Source organism: Macaca nemestrina, chromosome 4, assembly GCF_043159975.1.
Source record: "Macaca nemestrina isolate mMacNem1 chromosome 4, mMacNem.hap1, whole genome shotgun sequence".
Lineage (NCBI taxonomy): Eukaryota > Metazoa > Chordata > Mammalia > Primates > Cercopithecidae > Macaca > Macaca nemestrina.
This window is the reverse complement of record NC_092128.1, coordinates 108,858,759-108,874,611: the sequence shown is the minus strand read 5'-3', so window position 1 is coordinate 108,874,611 and position 15,853 is coordinate 108,858,759. Positions and strand designations below refer to the sequence as shown.

Below are 15,853 nucleotides of genomic sequence, written 5' to 3'. Positions count from 1 at the left end.
GGAACAAGGAACTGAACAGGAATTTACAACAAGGCAGTAAAGTATCTATGATTGTGGTAGCGAATAGCCAGGTAGCTGGTTCTGTTCCTCCCAGCCTTGGAAGTGGAACACTAGCATCGTGGTGACCTGTTGAGTCAAATGAATGCATTTTAGTCTGACTATTAGAATGACTCTTTGATTTTTTTGGTGCAATGCATATTCATAAAACTGAAAGGCCCTGGAACTGTGTGCCCTGCGATTTCTTCCTTACTCCTTCCCACTGGCAAATAATTGTGGGTCCTCCTAGAATTCTCTCTCTCTCTCTCTCTCTCTGTCTCTGGAAAATAGCAGAACCTTTTATAGCTATCATAGGTAAGTAGGTATTCAAAATGTTGCAAGTAAGTAAAATGGGTAGGTAAAACTTGGTAAGTCTTGCCTGACTTCAAGGGAAATGACAGTCTTGATGATGGTAAAGCAGAAGTTTAATAAGATTTTATTTCTAGTCTTTTCCGTTCTCTAAAAGCCTATGATGTCAAACAGGGGGCTTTTCTCCAGCACGGATTTCATGAAGCTAGTTGCCTGTGGGATGACAAAGAAAATCTTAATTGTCCAGTATTCTGTAATGTTATCTATTTACCTGTTGAATCTTTTTCCTCTAACCCTCAAAACAAACACTCCAAGGCTGAATCTGAACAGGCTCCACCCACAGAGCCAAAAGCAGAGGAGCCCCTGGCTGCTGTCACACCTGCCGTTGGGCTGGACCTTGGAATGGACACTCGGGCTGAGGAGCCAGTGGAGGAGGCAGTGGTGAGCGCTACCTCCCTCTCACCCTCGATCTGCCTCGCTGCCACAGCCATGCTCATCTCATGACCCCATGCATCACTCTCATCTTTGCCTCACTTGGGCCAAACATGCTCCATATCTGTTGTAGCTCCCAGGTTCAAATAGCCTTCATTCCTGTTCTCTTTCATTTTTTAATGACTGATCTTATGATCTAAAGAAAACTGTGCACAGCCACAGGTTTAGCACAGTAGAAGGGTTGTAGAACTTGCAAGTAATCAGAACTGTTAATGCTTTGTTCTATCTGTGACAGCTGGAGACGTACCTTTATTAGGGATGTGACAAACAGAATAATAACTTTGTTCATTGTGTGTACATATTGATTACTTACAATGTTCATTTTGTAGGTTGGTTAAGGTCCAATGAGGTGCTGAAATCCCCTATCACAACTCCATGAATCTATAAGGATTCACCATTTGCTCACAATTAAGTCTGCTGATGACTCTTATAATAATATGGACCTTGAGGATGTTGTGTTTCTGTGCTGGGATGGAGATCCATTTGTCTGCCTGGAAACCTGCTCTTACCCTAATCCGTGCAGCCATAAAGAACACCACATTGCAAACTGGGCTGAGCTCTGATATGTACCAAGTAGAATTGGACATTGTAATACCCATGAAAGTGTAGAGTACAAAATACCCATGGTGAGTGAAAAGTCATTTATTTATGAAATGAAGAAAAATGTCTTCCAACAATTTCAATCAGGGTACCATTTACTACAGCCTTCATAGACTGTACAAATAGGAAAACCAATTTCTCTATTACCAAAAATAACATTCCCTAGATTAGATACCTAGAGAAATAAGGCTTACTTCATGTCGTTGGTGCCTTAAGTCATTTTACAGGGAAAATGGTAGGTCATCTGTCACATCAACAGTTTATTAATCAAGTAGAAAAATAAATAATAGTTCAAGATAGTAATGGAACTACTTAAAGTGGGACTGAATCTCTCCTAGAGGCGTTGCTTGCAGGGACTTTAGACCAGGGAGTGCTGTGTCCAGGGCCGCTCCCAGATTCGCTGGAGATTTCAGCAAGTCCATGCAGACAGTGCTTTTTCATTTGGTGTCCAATGGTGATCTGTCTACTCACCTTAGCTTTAAGATTATTTAAATAACAAAGGAAGGGAAAAATAGAATTTAATTTTTCACTACTGTTATAATTAAGAAGATAATTGATTTTTAAAGGAATGTGGATGATGCCAGGGAGTTAAAAAGATATTGATTTAGGTTTTGAGGGAAATCGTTTCAATTCTGAAAAGCTCTCATCAAATCCCTATTTTGAACAGCAGAACCAACTTCACCTTCACCAATGTTTTAAAACTAGTTCATTGATTTTATGCCCAAGACTATTCAGTGTAAGGCTTAATGCCATCATGCCCATGTGTTTGAGCACGGGCAGCATTGGATGTTGTGCGATAGATTGGAAATGTGGAATAGACGAGCTACTGTGTTCAATACAGGCTGAACGTTGATTCTCCACGATCCCTTCTAAGAATGCCATGTCCATATACCTCCCACACCCCCATCCTCATTTCAACAAACCAATCTAAGAAGGCTTTTGTTTTTTTCAGAATCCAGGTTTATGGTTTTCCAGTGGACAATATTAGTGGCCACAAATTATTAAGTACCTACTATGTAATAGCTAATATATATGCATATGTTTGATAATTGTTTAAACTAAGGGTAATATGAAAAATATTCAACACCCTGTGGCACAGGCACCAACCGTCACTCAAACCGGCTTCCCTCATGTTGGGTAAGCAGCTCTTTGGAAGAATGCTTCATTCTGAAAATACCTTTTCTCCTAAAGCTGATAGGTGAACTGTAAAGAATCAAAAATTGTGATTCCTTATAAAATATAAGGCAATTTACAGTCTTATGAAGGATTTAGGCACCTCCTGAGATCCACAGGTGATGCAAGAATCGCAGGTGCAGAGCTCGCAGTGTGATCCACGCTTTCCACAGAGAAAAAATTCAAGTTCACTTCTCCATATGGACTGAAAAATAACAGTAACAATGTTAACTAAGAGGAGACAGTTTACAGCAATTCAGTTTGCCTAATGCTCATCAGTAGTGGCTGCCTTCCATGTTTTTAACATGGACATACTTGGATGAAATCAATTCTTCCCGTCATTCTCCCTTTTCCTTAGGAAAACAGAATCAGATAAAATGTATTTTTGTTTCCTAAAGTAGATTTATAGCTTGTTCCTTCTGGTCGTAATAATCTAACATAATATTAGGGTTATATTTCTCTGGAGAAGTGTCTATTAGGTTGCTAGATATGTGATATTAATTGTAAAAACAAAAATCCCCATTGTGTCCCTAGCATTAATTAATAGGCTGGTTGTGGTTGTCATTAGTCAGCATTGAGTTGACATGACCTTTTGAGGTAATCCCTTTCGCTGCTGAAATGTCACCATAATTATTAGTTCAGGTTTTGACAAAATTCATTTCATCTGAGATGAAGTTTGTGATTGTTCTGTTTTTTTTTTTTTTTTTTTTTTTTTTAAGAGGCAAGTATAATTTCAAACATGGGAAATTTTAACAGTGTTTTCCAAAGGGCTTTTAAGAAAAGTTTAATTATTACATTTTAGTTTGTTGTTTTATTTCTCATATAGCTAGTATTGTTGATGGTTTTTTCCAATAATATCAAATTTTACTAGTATGTCTACAGGATGCATTTAAAAAAACAACACTGTTGTCTTTCCTTTTCCAGATGTTTCTATGTTATGTAAATAATGAAAATATTTGTTAGAAAAAAATGATTTGGGGCCGGGTGCGGTGGTTCACGCCTGTAATCCTAGCACTTTGGGAGGGTGAGGTGGGCAAATCACGTGAGGTCAGGAGTTCAAGACCAGCCTGGCCAACATGGTGAAACCCCATCTCTACAAAAATACAAAAATTAGCCTGGCATGATGGCGGGTGCCTGTAATCCCAGCTACTTGGGAGGCTGAGGCAGGAGAATCGCTTGAACCCGGGCGGCAGAGGTTGCAGTGAGCTGAGATCTTAACCATTGCACTCCAACCAGGGTGACAGACTGAGACTCTGTCTCAAAAAAAAAAAAAAAAAGTTCAATACGATTTCAATTCGTTTCAATGTATTTTAGAGAATTAGGTTGAAAAGCAGGTAAAGATGAGCACAGAGTCAATTCATAATGAATTATTTGGTTACAGTTAATTATGGTTAAATTTTTACCCACATTTGTTCCATTTATTTCTAGAGAGGCCCCTTCTAATTTTCTCTAAATTTCTGTCAGTGCCTGTATTTTGCTTAAATTATGTGAATTATACCACTGTTGGTGTTTTTTGCCTATTATTTTTTCAAAATAATGCCATGTAATTAAATTTAGAGTTAGCATAGTTTTTAAAACATATAAATGTAAGAAAGACTGGTAAAGACGTTTTTAAAATTGTTGGGGAATCCTGGATTATGAAACATTATTGACCCATTATTCTGGGGACAACTTTGGTTTTTGCTGTGTTTTGTTTTTTAAAAACTTTACCACTTAACTGGTCAAGACCAATTTAAACCAACAAATATATACATATCAGAATTGCCAGACTATAGTCTATCAGCTTCATCTTGCTAGGAATATTTCTGTCTGAATAGAGTGCATGTGTTCACTTCCTCTTTTACTCAGTTGACAGATATATTTGAGTCCTCTGTAGGTGTCAGGCTCTGTTCTGGATCTGGAGAATACAGGGATGCGATAAATAGATATGGCTCCTGCCTCCTAGTTTCCACAGACTGGTGGTTGAGATGCACGTTACACGGAGGTTGAGGTGTCCTTCAGTGACACTCATGTTCGTGGGAAACAGCATTTGGGTTTTCTCCTTTTGCAGGGTAAACATGAGAGCTAGCGTTTCCCCTGTGCCTCTAGATGTCATCTCCCAGTAAGTCAGAGGAAGACATTGAAGATCAGAGGAAGCCAGGGAGCTTGAATTATTGCCTGCCCTTATAAATATAGAATGATCTTCCAACTCCAAGTGCTCATACTGAAGCATGCTTTAAGATGTCAACAAACATACGTATGTATATATTTTTCTTTTTTTATGAGAACCTTGGAGATGGATGTTCCTATTTACATTTCGTAGAAAAAAAATCACAGAATTGGTTGTTTTCTGAGTTTGACTGTATTCCCATTAGCAAATAGTTACATTTTCAGGGCCCCTCAAGCTAAACAAGTGTCTGTTTCTCTCTTGTTCACGATACCAAGCACACAGCAGAGTATATAATACATGCCCATCAAATTCTAAGTCATTGAGTTGTTAATTGGTTGACACTGTAGTCTTGGGGTCCTTAAAGGGGCTGCAGTTTGATTTCTTAAAGTACTAATATTTATATGGTCGTTTTCCTTGTCTTTTTTTTTCATTCAGACATTTTGGCTTTTTTATATTTAGGAAAAGCAAGCCAGTTACGATGATCAAAAGCAATGTCAGTTTTTTCATTCTGCCCCACAGCTCTGTGACACCTAAGCCCCACTTACCTCAAATATAAAATGGAGTTAATAATAATCACCTTAAAAGTTTTCTATGAGGGCTTAGAAATAATACATATTGTCAGTTTCAGCATCTGTCATGCAGAAGTTATTAATGACAGTTTGGTGATATCATTATTGTTACCATCCTCATGAAAAGTTGTTGAGAAGGAAATAAGCAGAAGCAGGGGAAATATGTACTCTGGGGAGGAGAAAGCAGCAGAGGCAAAGGATAACAGCCCCCTCTTCCAGTGTTGCCTCGTGTCAGAAATGGCAAAGGATCCAGTCCCTGCTAGATCTCCATCAACACAAATTTCCATGTGGTTTCCAAACAAGCTGTGTCACATCAAAATTCTTTGTCCTTTCTAAGAAGACTTTCTGTTTTCTAGGCACCTTCATACTCAGTGAATGAATAGGGATTTTTTCTATCTTCATTGCCAAGGAGATGTGAGTATTCAGAGAACTGGCAGTGCCCTCTCAGCTGCATCCTCTTTCAATGTGGTTGTAGAAGGAAAAAGAAGGGCAGATGATCTATAAATATGATACATCCAAATCCGATACAAGTAACTGAACTTAGATCTTTCTCTCTGTCTTTGCAGGAAGTCATAGGGAAGAGATAAAGTTAGCCAAGAATAAAGTGAAAGTAACAACACGGTGATCAGTTCCCCCAAACTCACAGAGCAGGTTGATCTGGATTGGTAGGTGGCCATCTCTGATGTTTTGAGATGTGGCTGATATTAAGTATTCATTAACCACCTACCAACTGCTAGTAGCAGCATACACACACCATTTTCCCTGCCTTCTGGAGTGTGATTTCCAAAGCCCTATTGCAGACAGGCCCAAGTGAGACTTTTGAAATGTCATTGTTTATTCAGAGTGTGGTTATAAATCTATGTGAACATGAACTCAGGATTCAGGTTGTTCTTCCACTATTGAGGAGCCATTTTTAGGTGATAGATGCCCAGTGGCTTTTAAGTATTACTTTTGGCATGTACTTTTCTTCTGAGGTGAAATTCACATAAAATAAAATTAACCATTTTCAAGTGAGCAATTAAGTGGCACTTAGTACATTCACAGTGTTGTACAATCATCACCTCTATCTCGTTCCAAAACATTTTCATCACTTCAAATCACAGCCCCATAGCCATTAAGCAGTGACTCCCATCTTCCTCCCCAGGCCCTTGGTACCTGCCAATCTGCTATGAATTTATCTAACTAGAGAGCTGATATAAATGGAACCAGACAACACATGAGTATAAGATGATTTTGTGTCTGCCTTGGTGTATACTTTCTGTCACATACTAACTCTAGAGCTTTAGCTTGATATATTTAATGTGACTTGTTATCATTAGCTTCAGGATAAGAAACTCTTATTCTCTCTTCTGAATATGTATTGGACCCAGTTCATAATCCCTCATTGAAACGATTCCTGGTCATCAACACAATTGGGTAGCCTATGTAAGACCAGACCCATTCAGAGGTTAAAAAGACAACTCTGTTGAGATAATAAAGCCCCACCCCAATATGAAGCCCAATCCCACTCCAGAAATCAGAATTTAGACCTACAAGAGCCTTACAGATATGTTCTACCTACTGGCTCACCCCTCTTCGCCTACCGGTGGCAGTGCTGGGATTTGTTTAGTCCATGGATAATGTGGAACCAACCCCCCAGACCATGTGTGCTGAGTTCTCGTCCGCTTCTTGCCTGTTCCTATTCTGTCCATCCCTCATCTCCAGGAGTGAAAAGCCGTTGCATGAATCCCTCCTGCTAGCCCTCCAGAGACATGAGCTGGAACCCTAAATATGATCAGGAAAAAGTGCTTGATTTGAGATCAGAGATCCCTTCCTTTTCTCTGGCCAGTTGCCTTTTGTTCCAGCATCAGTGCCCAAGCAGCTCAGATACTGCCTTTAAGGACTACTGTGTGTGTCCTGAAGTGAAGGAGTATGATCGAAGAGAGTAAGGTGATAGTAAAGAAGGCCATACTGTGATAAGAGATACTAGGGAGCACTAGCATTGTCATGCATTCTCTCACAGCAGTCCCATGAAATAGGATTATTTAGGCATCAGGATCCCCATTTTACAGATTAAGAAAACGGACACAGAGAGATTATTTGCTTAACCAAGATCGCACACCTACAAAGTAGTGACCTGTGATTCAAAACCTGCTCTTTTAATCCATGGCTGTCCATCTCCTGACTACTCCAGGTGCTTTTAAAAAGAGCGGGTTTTATAAAAATATATTATCAACACATTTCATATCACGTCTAACTAAAGCCATTAGGTTCACAACTTAGGGTCCAAGCTGACACAAAGACTTCCTACAACGAATGCTTAGACTTGATACATGTTCCTGGTTTGTGGTTGAGGAGTTGAACTGAAACAGAAACTCTGTGTAGCCTCAACCTTGAGCTTCTCAGAGGTAATGTATGTTCTAATTCTCCACTTTGGCTGCAAAGCAATTTCAGAGGGGATGTATTTGAAAGACCCTGAATTAGGAATATGGGGGAACTGACTCCATGGCCAACCAGTGAGGTGGCCTTGGGGAAATAATTTTACCCTCCATGCCAGTTTTCTCATCCTCCTTTAAGAGCGTTGTACACGATAACCTCTTCCTGCTCCCCAAAATCAAAATGTGTTACTTTAAAAATTCATTGTAGTAACAATTCCTTGTAGTAACAAGAGCACCCTGTGTTTATGGCTTTTTTCCAGCCTCTGTTTGCTAGGCCTTTGGGATGACATATCATTGCGGAGTGGCTTTTACTTACTAATGCCATGGCCAGTTCAAAGGCTGTGAACTCAAAGGTTGGCAGTCAGGCCTTCCAAGTGTGACTTTGAGCTGCCTACCCCTCCTCAAGCTTCAGGCCCCACACTGCCATCTGGGTTGGGTCCCAGGTTGCACAGTGAGATATATGACGTGCTTTACAGGGTCAGGTTTGGGAGTTTTGCCAACAAAGTGTAATGACATTCAGGTGATTTGCAGATCACTGTTTATCAGTCTAGTCTCCGGATGTGTCTGGCAGCCTTCCTTCTGCCTTCTGCCAACCTGAGCCTGGGCCTGCTTAGGAGAAGGCAGTTTGAGCGGTAACAGCAGGCACTTTACATACCATTCAAAGACGACATAGCCAGCCATGGGAAAATGCTTATTGTACCATGAAAGTGTCTTCCTTAAGCAACCTCTTTAACAAACTATTTGCAATCCCTGTTGAAGCTGTCCATGGTGACTGCTCCAAAAACTAGTGTGTGCTCATTTCCTCGTCTCTGAGAGAGAACAATCCATGGTATTTACATTTGCATTAAAAGATAAGTCCCCTTTTCCTATCCACTTGTCCCCTACATGTTGCAGATAAATCACTAATTAAAACTTTAAATACTGATCTGTATTATTATTGGATATTCTGACACAAACTTAAAGGCCAAATTAACCAAAATGTGTTAACTTTGAGATCTCTGTAGAAGACTTTAATTTTTAAAGAAAGTGATGGAGCTAGTTCTAACAGACATTGCCATGGCAACAGTGCTGCCTGCAGTTGAGTTGCTCTGGGACCCAGCTGCTGAGGGTTCATGATGGGACTGCAGGCAATACCTGGAGAGCAGACTGAAAAAGATGATTGAGCTGAACGTTGTGAGGGGGACACCACTAAATTCCTTTATTAGAAAGGAAGCACATAAATATGTCAAATGAAATTTGCGATACCAAGTGCCAGCTTTGAAAGGAACACTACTGGGGACACGGGGTACCATGAGAGAGCTTGCCCCTGCAGTCACACCAAAGGAAAATTATGACCCAGATTGTTTTAAATATAGTTCACGCAAAGAGATTTACCAGTCACCAGCCCGTGCCATAGTTCAGTCATCTTCTATTTGGGGCCATAATGATGATCTGGAGACTCTACCTACCTCTTGGGCTTTTCTTTAAAATGGATTCTGAAGAAAATGCTGTATTTTCATTAAAATGCCAAGGATCTTCAGACAAGTCAAGAGCTCAAGTTGGATCTAGAATTAGAGATAGTCAAGAAAAGGCAATGGTGCCCTGCAGCCAGGATTCCCACTGTATTTGTCTTCCTTTGTTACTTTTCCCCATGAGTTTACACAGCCAGGCCCAAAGGGACTTCCTCCAGCTCCATAGTGAATTAGTGGAAGAGTCAAAACTAAAACCCAGTCTCCAGTCTATCTCTAGTGCTGCTTCTACTTTATAATAGTTCCTCCCTTGTAAAATGAGAACATTAGGCCCTGTGGTCCTTCCAGCCATAGGATCAGATTAATCTCTAACTTGTGAACATACTTATAAACGAAAGGCAAAATGTCCAACTTCTAAATGTTCTCAGTTGTAGTTCTGTAGTGCAATGGATCAATTGGTCATCTTTTCCACTTTTCCAGCCTGTACATATCTTAACTATGAAATCTACAGGACGAAATGAAATCTACAGGACAAAATAATGTAGAACAATAATGTAGGCAAAAGTAATGTAGAGAAATTCTATCAAACCAACCTCTTCTTGATATCTTTTTATTGCATAATTCACTATTGATTAAGAGGGATTTTGTGATATGTTTGCTTTGGTGCCCGGGTAGTATGTGTGCATGAATAAAGAAAAAATTTATAATCTATGCATCTCACTTTAAAGAGTAGCATTCCAACAACTTAAGTGAATGTTTATAAGAATACACTCACATTCTTTGTCAGACATTACTTGGGAACCAAAAATTATTTAGGAGGTCTCAGAATTTCTGTGGAACTCCCTGACTTGAGAGGTGTGTGGTCTTCTTGGTTATGGGATGGTGTGAGAAAATACAGAGTTTAGAGTTAGACAAACTGTTTCAGTCCTTGTTTCTGAGTGTAAGATAATGTTGTTGGTGAACAGAGATAATTTGACTTCCTCTTTTCCAATTTGGATGCCTTTTATTTCTTTCTCCTGCCTGATTGCTCTGGCTAGGATTTCCAGTACTTTTTTGAATAGGAGTGGGGAGAGTAGACATCCTTGTCTTGTTCTAGTTCATAGGAGGAATGCTTTCAACTTTTTCCCATTCAATACAATGTTGGCTGTGAGTTTGTCATAGATGGTTCTTATTATTTTAAGGTATGTTTCTATGATGCCTGCTTTGTTGGGAGTTTTTATGATGAAGGGATGTCAGATATGTTTAAAAAAAATTTTGCATCTATTGAGGTGATCATTGGTTTTTGTTTTAAATTCTGTCTGTACGGTGAATCACATTTCTTGATTTATGTGTGTTGAACAATCCTTGAATCCCTGAAGTAAAACTCATCTGATCATGGTGGATTATGTCTTTGATAGGCTGTGAGATTCAGCTGCTAGTATTTGGTTGAGGATTTTTGCATCTATGTTCATCAAGAATGTTGGCCTATAGTTTTCTTTCTTTGTTATGTCCTTGCCAGATTTTGGTATCAGAATGACACTGGTTTTGTAGAATGAAGTAGGGAGGAATCCCTCCTCGTTGATTTTTTTTTTTTGAATAGTTTTAGTAAAATTGTTACTAGGTCATCTTTGTACATCTGGTGAAATTCTACTATGAATTCGATCTGATACTGGGCCTTTTTTGTTGGTGGTAGATTTTTTATTACTGATGCAATTTCATTACTCATTATTGTCTGTTCAGGTTTTCTGCTTCTTCCTGGTTCAATCTTGGTAGGTTTTATGTTTCTAGGAATGTATTCATTTCCTTTAGGTTTTCTAATTTGTACGCAGAGATATTCATAATAGTGTCTGACGACCTTTTGTATTTCTGTGGTATCAGTTGTAATGTCATGTTTATCATTTCTGATTATATTTATTGAATCATCCTTTTTGGTTAATCTAGTTAGCAGTTGTATAGTCAGGGTTCTACAGAGAGACAGAGCCCATTGGGGAGATATCTATCTATCTATCTGGAGAGAGAGAGAGAGAGAGAGAGTTTCCCTAACAGAATCTTATCTCTCTGTCTCTCTCTCTATATAGAGATATAGACATAGATAGATAGAGAAGACATCTCTCTCTCTCTCTATATATATATATATGGAGAGAGAGAGAGAGACAGAGACAGAGAGAGAGGAGTTTACTAGGGAAAATTGGCTTATGCAATTACAAGGTGAAGTCCTACAACTGGCCACCTGCAAAGCTGGGCACAGAGAGAAACCAGTAGCATGGCTCAGTCTAAGTCTGAAAGCTTCAAACCAGGGAAGCTGACAATGCACCTCTGTGTGACACCAAAGGCCTGAGAGCCCACAAGAGGCCACTGGTGTAAGTCCCAAAGTCCAAAGGCTGAAAAACCTTGAGTCTGATATTCAAGGGCAATAGGAGAGAAAGCAAGCATCCAGCATGACAGAGAGAGAGAGAAGACTTAGAGCAAGCAAGCTTATCCCCCTCTTCTACATGGTGGTCCAGCCATCCTGGCAGCTGATTGGATGGTGTCTGTTCACGTTGAGGAGGGGTCTTCCCTCTCCCAGTCCACTGACTCAAATGTGAGTCTCCTCTGGCAACAACCTCTCAGACACACCTAGAAACAATACTTCACCAACCATCTAGGCATCCCTCAATCCAGTCAAGTTGACACCTAATATTAATTATTAAGGCAGTCTATAAATTGTATTTATCCTTTTAAATAACCAACTGGCTGTTTTGTTGATCCTTCATAAGATTTTTTTTTTTAATTTTCAATTGCATTTAGTTCTGCTCTGATCTTTGTTATGTCTTTTCTTCTGCTAGCTTTAGGTTTGGTTTTTCTTATTTTTCTAGTTCCTTGATATGACGTTAGATTGTTAATTTGAGATCTTTATATCTTTTTGGTGTAGGTATTTAACAGTATAAACTTTCCTCTTAGCATTGCTTTTGCTGTATGCCAGAAGTTTTGACATGTTGTATCTCTGTTTTCATTTGTTTCAATTTTTTTATTTTTACCTTAATTTCTTATTTACTCAAAAGTTATTCAGGAGCAAGTTGTTTAATTCCCAAATACTTGTGTGGTTTTTAGAGTTTCTCTTGGTATTTATTTTTAATTTTATTCCACTGTGGTCTGAGAAGTTGCTTGGTATGATTTCAGGGTTTTGGATTTATTGAGACTTGCTTTATGGCTAAGCATATGGTTGATTTCAGAGAATGTTCCATGTACAGATTAAAAAAAAAGTACATTCTGCAGTTTCTGAGTGGAATGTTCTATAGATATCTATTAAGTCCATTTGGTCAAAAGTACATTTATGTCCAGAGTTTCTTCTTTAGTTTTCTGCCTTGGTCATCAATCTGGTGCTATCAATGGGGTATTGAAGTCCTCCATTATTACTGTAGTGATGGCTATCTCTTTTCTCAGGGCTAGTAGCATTTGTTTTATAAATCTGGGTGCTCTGGTGTTGGATATATATACACACACACATATATATATATACACACATATATATGCACATTTATATATATATTTTTATATATATAAAATAGCTAAATCTTGTTGAATTGAACTCTTGTTATGACATAATGCTGTCTTTGTCTTTCTTTTTAATGTTATTGGCTTAAAGTCTGTTTTATCTCATATAAGGATAGCAACTCCTGCTCTTTTTGTTTCCAGTTACATAATACGTCATTTCCAGCCCCTTTACTTGGAGCCTGTGGGTGTCATTACATGTTAGATGGGTGTCCTGTAGGCAGCAGGTGGCTGGGTTTGGGTTTTGTTTTTCTTAATCCAATTTTCCAATCTGTAAGTGGAACATTAAGGCTATTTATGCTCAAGTTTAATATTGACATGTGAGATTTTGTTCCTATCATAGTGTTATCAGCTAGTTGCATTACAATCTCAGTTGTGTAATTGCTTTATAGGATATGTGAACTTTGTACTTATGTGTGCTTTTATGGTGGTATCATCCTTCCCCTTCCATGTTTAGAATTCCTTTCAGCATTTCTTGTATGAGCAGTCTAGTGGTGACAAATTCCTTTAGCATTTGTTTGTCTGGGAAAGACTTTATTTCTCCTTCGTTCATGAAGCTTAGTTTGACAAGATATAAAATTCTTGGCTGGCATTTTTTTTTCTTTAGGAAGGCTAAAAATAGGCCCCAAATCTCTTCTGGCCTATAAGGTTTCTGCTGAGAAGTCGACTGTTAGTCTGTTGGTTCCTTTGTAGGTAAATTTGACACTTCTCTCTAGCTCCCTTTAAGATTTTTTTCTTTAGTGTTGATCTTGGATACTCTGTTGATTATATTTCTTGATGATGTTAATCTCATATAGTACCCCCCAAGTGTTCTCTGAATTTTTTGTATCTGGATAAATACTTCTCTATCAAGATCGGGAAAACTTTTTCTGAATCATTCCCTCAAATATGTTTAAGGGAACATACTGCACTCCTTTGGAGGTGTCAAAACACTTTGTCTTTTTGTATTGCCAGAGTTCTGCTGATTCTTTCTCATGTGAAGAAGCTGTCACTTCTTATGTTTAAATTAGTCATCCTTTCATGGGACATTTAAATTTTTTATTCTTTTTTCCCTTGAGGATATGGCTGTGGGGTTTGTTGTATATGATTATTTGGCTTTGTTTCTAGGTGCATTCAGGAGGCCAAGGCTCTACATGGGTTCCTTGGTTATGGATATCTGTTGTGTGGTGGCTTTCTCAAATGCTGCTTGTTGTAGCAATATATTGGGTATATGAGTTGATACACTGTCTTCTGTGGGGCTGGGAGTGTGGAGGTTTCAAGAAGTTTATGTCATACATTAGCACTATGCCCTTCTGCAGCAGGTTTTTTATTTGGTCTTCAGTCTCCAGTCCAGTAGGTGGCATTTAAGGATGAGAGCTGGCTTACCCTTGGGTAGCTGGATGACGAATGGAGGCACCTACCCTGACAAGAGTGACAGGAGGATTTGTATTGGGATGTGCTGAGCTCTTGGGGATAAGCGTTAGGGGGCTGCGCCAGCTTCTCATCCTAGATAGGCAGGAATGTGATCCACTTTACTGTTGCAGGACTCGTGACCTTCAGTTCAATAGATGCTGTCCTTTGACTCCAGTCTGCAGTGTGACTGAGGTCTGTGAAAGGACCTGTCTGGTGGCTATCAGCAAAATGGCCTTGGGGCAGAGCTTCTTCCCCCAATCCAGAGCAGATAGCTCTGTGACTTGTCTGTCCTCTGTTGCCACCATGCTGCCCACTCTGTTTAGGGAGGGGAAGATGGGCTCTGCCCTTTGTGCAAACCCAAATGGCATAGGCTCACTTTCACTGGGGATGCGGCCATCTGGAAATGCACTGAAAAGGCTTTCTCCGAGTGCACTGGCACCAGCCCCCAGCAGAGAAAATCTGCTCTGCATCCACAACAGTGGGTGGGGGAGGTGGGAAATGGCCCCTTTTCCATGATCTTTCCCAGCCACTAGTCCTGCCCCTTGCAGAAATCAGCACCATGCCTGCATTTCCTTTGTTCCAAGGGGCACTTTGACAGGCCGTATTCCCCCTTCCCTCAGGGTGGCCTGTGCCAAGAGCTAGCTCTCTGGAGTACCCACAACTTCCCAGCATCCTCCCTATCAGTCCCCTATCAATGCCAAATCAGAGTGGGTTCTGAGGTATGTTTGCAGGGGGTCTGGTGATACAGCTGCACAAAGGCCGAGGTTCCTCAGGCAGGCAGTGACCTACACTGTGCGCACAGCTGGTATGGCACCTGCCGTTTCAGTGCAGGCCTGAGGGGAGTGCGAGTACACCTGGAGGAGCTGACCACCGCTGCTCTGTCCTCAGGAAGTTCAGAGGTTGCTACCAGCAGCATTGCCCAAGGCCACAAGGGCAGAGGCGCTCTCTGACAATTTAGTGGTCAGCAGTCTGTCACAGAAGAGAGGGGAGTAGAGAAACACCCCCACCTATCCTTACTACCGAATTCTAAGTTCCTTAAGGGTCAGTCTCTGCCAGACTTTTGTAGCTTTCCTTTTCTACACCCCAGCTTATTTCCATGGGAACTCCAACAGGTCCTGGCTCTCTTCTCTCAGCTTTCCATTCAGATCATGGCCACTCATCTGTAACTTTGATCCCCTTTCTGAAGAGAACTGGTATCTGACGTCTCCAGTCAGCCATCTTGGGAGGAAAAAAAAATCCTTGGAGCATTTTTTTTTTAAATGAAATTTATCATTGGGATGTATAAATGAAGATTCATGAGAAAGCTGAAAACACTTAAAAATCACTCAAAAAATCAGATTCATTATTACCAGTTTTTTTTGTTTGTTTGTTTTCATTTTAATGATTTTACTCTTAAACAAAAAAACCCAGCATATAGAAAAAGAAAGTCAACATTTCAAAAGTATATTTTAGAAATGTTAGCTAAACCCAAGAGAATTTTCTATAAAACAAAGTATAAATGGATCCCTGAAGCATAATACCTGAGCCAGGCAAGGGAAAATATCTGAGAGTGTCATCCATCTCCACCCTCAATCAGAGACAACTTGCATCTACCCCGCCATGAGTATGGGATTCCTTTCTGAAGCATCCAGGCCATTTGGGGCCTGCTGCTACTCTCACACAAGTATATCCTTTGACACATATATTTGGGGGATTTATGTAACAGATGATTCTATGTAAAAACTTGATAAATCCCTCTCCAGCTCCTGTTCTGAAAAG

At 39.8% G+C, this 15,853-nt stretch overlaps 1 protein-coding gene across 3 annotated transcripts in view; it reads left to right on the top strand.

The window, feature by feature from the left end:
• The window catches only part of LOC105497766 (amphiphysin), a 255,206-nt gene that overhangs the window by 220,534 nt on the left and 18,819 nt on the right, over positions 1–15,853 (top strand). For 2 of the 3 annotated variants that reach the window (XM_011769102.2, XM_071095057.1), the window contains exon 17: positions 661–786. The exons of the other annotated variant lie outside the window; for it this stretch is intronic. In XM_011769102.2, coding sequence (XP_011767404.2) covers positions 661–786 — 126 coding nt within the window. The remainder of the gene's footprint in view (positions 1–660; positions 787–15,853) is intronic. 3 annotated transcript variants of the gene reach the window in all.